Below are 3,696 nucleotides of genomic sequence, written 5' to 3'. Positions count from 1 at the left end.
TATTTATAATAATTATTTTACTATCGCCACCAGCACTTCCACTCTGAGCTGGTGCATGTTCTACAACTCTGGTTTCAGTTGGAGTTAAAACATGACCAAGTATAGCTCCTCCAATAGCACCTGCGGCTAAACCTGAACCTATAAACATATTATGTTATACCATTTTTATCTTTTTCATATAAAACTTTTACTTACCAAAACCTAAACCAGAAGATGATGATTGCGGCTGTTGTGGGTAGTAAGTAGCACCCGGTGGTAGAGATGCACCTGCTGGTATATAAGTTGCACCAGCTGGCACACCACCAGCTGGATAGTATGTTGCGCCTTGAGGTACGTGTCCACCGGCAGGATAATAACTACCACCACCTACTGGCATATGACCTCCAGGATATGCTGAACCTGCTGGGTAACCAGCAGGCACACCTTGTGGCACATGTCCACCAGGATAATAAGTTGCACCAGGAGGAAGAGATCCAGGACTATGATAAGTAGCTCCTTGCTGTACTGGGTAGCTAGCTCCATGCTGTCCTGGATAACTGGATTGTACACTATGTGCATTTGTAGCAGTTATTGGTGTATGTACGTTTGTTCCACTTGCTCCGTAATTAGGTGGTGCCTCATGTATATTCGTTTTTGCTCCTCCAACAGGATTATTAGCTGAATACGCTGGTGGCGGTCCTTGTTTATTTGGTACATTCCAACCAATTGGTGCAGGAGTATGAGAAGCTGTGCCTGTGTTTGCTGGTCGATTTGGTTGTGAGTTATAATTCGAATAACTTAATTTTGCCAAATCTGAATGAGAATTGCCAGTGTTTGTAGAGTGAGTTGGTCTCGTCACATGACTATTAGATGATGTTTTGCGATTACTGCCTTTTGTACGGCTGGCACTTGCCAAAACAATACTATGCGTCACTAAGCACAAAGCAAACAAAACACAATATAATTTATTGTGCTTCATATTGAAATACGTTTTTCGAAATATTTTTCACTAAAAACCGTGATGTTTCAGGTAGACTGCAAATATAAAATATTTTACGTTTTAACTCGTAATCAACTTATTGATGCTAATTAAATTTAAAATATAAACCTGTAATTTCACTTTTCCCCACTCGTCGCTGAATATCATTTAGTGAAATCAAAGATACAAACAAAAGCTGTGGCAATTCACAATAGATTTCATGTGCATGTAACAACAAAAGGTAGCAAAAGGTAGCTTTTGTTCAAAATTTAAAACACAAACAGCTAATTATTTCATAAAAGAGCTTTTTTCAAATATGCTGCATGACAGTGTAAGTGAGAATTTAATTGATCATATGACTGAGATTCGAAAATCCACTCACGATAAAATATATGAGCATATTGCACGAGCTGTAACCAATAGTGGAAAGATAAATTAACGATATGAAACGAATTTCTTTCTTACTTAATCAAAGACCGTATTTCAAAAAAATTTGGTTATTTAAATATAATAACAACATTATAACCGTAGCTAATGTTTTGTTATTAAATTTATTAAATAAATTTAACTAAATTTTAATGATAACCGTATATTTGTATGCATATTCTAAGAGGCTATGTATGCATTTTTTCATTTCTTCAAATTAAGAAATAATAAATAATTAATAAAAATGAACTTTCGTTCATTCATGATTTTTTGGTGCAATCTAAAATGTTTTCATGAGAATAAAACAGTAATCAAATATCAATTGTACTATATATTTTTTCGGACTTGAACCTACTAAAATTACCTCTAAAGAATGCTAAATGGATAAATTGAATACTGATGCCCTATTCTAGTAATCAAGCCAAAAACACACTTAAAGTCAAAATTGTATATGAGTGAAAAAGATGTTGTTGCTAAGTAGTAATGGAGAACGAAGAGTCAACTCAGACCAATTCAAAATATTTGTCATTCGTATAATCTGAAACAAAATATTACTGTAATGTTTAACATTTTTATTTACGAGTGTAATTCTAAAATCAAGTATGAGATACGATCAGACACTATACTTTAAACTTTTCTGACAATTTTCCGATATACTTTTCTGATATATATAACATATTAGGTTAGTGTTGTTTTATGTTAATTATGAAATTTTAGCTATCAATTTTTATTTCAACACAAATAAATCCCAAAAAACATAGTTTACGCTTGTCATCATATTAGAGACAAGTCATATTAGATAAAGTCTTCTTCACTTTATTACTTATAAATAGTCATAATTTTACAATTAAAATTCAAATCAATTTTGTTCGCTATTACAACTTTTTACTTTATAATTTATTGCATACTGAAGCGGAAAGTAATATAATTCAAATAACTTTTACTATTTTTTTACTCAAACAGATCTAATAAGAGTACAGTATTTAATTATTGTGAATTATATACATTATTATTGTTCTCCATTGAACATACCTAATACAGCCGGGAACGTGTGTAGTTATATGTCACGTTTGTTTATCTGATATTTGATTTAATTCAGAATGGAAGAGGGTAGTAATGTAATAATACGTTTAGCAATTGATGTTTGTGATGAATCAAAAACTAAAAAACGTACTGGAAAAGTTCCACGCATATATACACCTGGTGAGATTGTTGTATCTGAGTCTGGATTTATGAGAGGACATGGCACATACAATGAGGAGAACGATATAAAATCATCAGTAGCAGGTGTTTTAGAGCGAGTTAATAGATTAATTTCTATTAGACCACGAAAATCCAGATATGTTGGTGAAATTGGTGACGTTGTGGTAGCACGAGTAACTGAAGTACAACAAAAACGTTGGAAATTGGACACCAACTCAAGTGTCGATTCTGTTCTATTGATATCATCAGTCAATCTACCAGGTGGTGAATTGCGTCGACGTTCAGCAGAAGATGAACATATGATGAGAAAATATTTACAAGAAGGCGATTTAGTTTCAGCAGAAGTACAAAATATTTTTGAAGAAGGTTCACTTTCATTATATACTCGTTCTTTGAAATATGGAAAACTATCTCAAGGAGTGCTTGTTAAAGTGTATCCATCTTTGGTGAAAAGATGTAAAGCACATTTTCACAACTTATCATGTGGTGCATCAATTATATTGGGCAATAATGGCTACATATGGATACAACCCACATCAATTATTCAAGATGGTGGCGATGGTGGTTTTACACAAAATCTAAGTGAAATCACACCGCTATCAGATTTGCGTACAATTTCTCGTTTACGCAACTGCATTTTAGCATTAGCTAAATGCAACATTATGATATACGACACCAGCATACTTTACGCCTACGAGGAATCTTGGAAATATGGTGAACGAGACTTATTGCAAATGGAGAATATACAGGAAGTGGGCAAAGCAACATGTCAAAGATTAAATCAACTTCAAAGTTAAGGTAAATTTTAATTATTAAAGTTTTGTATTATACTTTTACACCACCACAAATATTGTTAATAAATAAAAATATTTTCAAGTAAATTTTTTTTATTGTGTAAATTTAATTACAAACACACGGTTATCGAACGAAAATGCCTAAAATATATTTAATACGTTTTACTGGCATACTCTTAAATTACTATGATTATATTAAATAATGTAAATGCTGATTTAAATATAGAGTATTACAAAATTGGAAATGATTACTTTATTAAATAATTTTCTGGATTTAAATATAAAATAAATATTTTTTTTTATTTTAGTCCTATA

The 3,696-nt window shown here is 32.0% G+C and overlaps 2 protein-coding genes across 2 annotated transcripts; one reads left to right on the top strand and one right to left on the bottom strand.

Moving 5' to 3' along the window:
• Positions 1-6: 6 nt before the first annotated feature.
• Positions 7-1,187, bottom strand: LOC119665222 (calcium-binding protein P-like; the record flags this gene model as incomplete). Its single annotated transcript, XM_038074510.1, has 3 exons — positions 1,088-1,187; positions 196-1,014; positions 7-138 (listed from the first exon to the last, which is right to left on the bottom strand). Coding segments are annotated over exons 2-3 (895 nt in total), but the record flags the coding sequence as incomplete, so codon positions are not given.
• A 1,218-nt stretch (positions 1,188-2,405) lies between these two features.
• On the top strand, positions 2,406-3,440 carry LOC119665223 (exosome complex component RRP4-like). Its single transcript, XM_038074511.1, has one exon. It carries the CDS (start codon positions 2,485-2,487, stop codon positions 3,382-3,384), a length of 900 nt encoding a protein of 299 aa, XP_037930439.1. The 5' UTR covers positions 2,406-2,484; the 3' UTR covers positions 3,385-3,440.
• Positions 3,441-3,696: the final 256 nt, after the last annotated feature.

This window comes from Teleopsis dalmanni, unplaced genomic scaffold, assembly GCF_002237135.1.
Source record: "Teleopsis dalmanni isolate 2A unplaced genomic scaffold, ASM223713v2 unscaffolded_contig_3996, whole genome shotgun sequence".
Classification (NCBI taxonomy): domain Eukaryota; kingdom Metazoa; phylum Arthropoda; class Insecta; order Diptera; family Diopsidae; genus Teleopsis; species Teleopsis dalmanni.
Note: the sequence above shows the minus strand (reverse complement) of the source record. Positions and strands in the feature narration are given on the sequence as shown.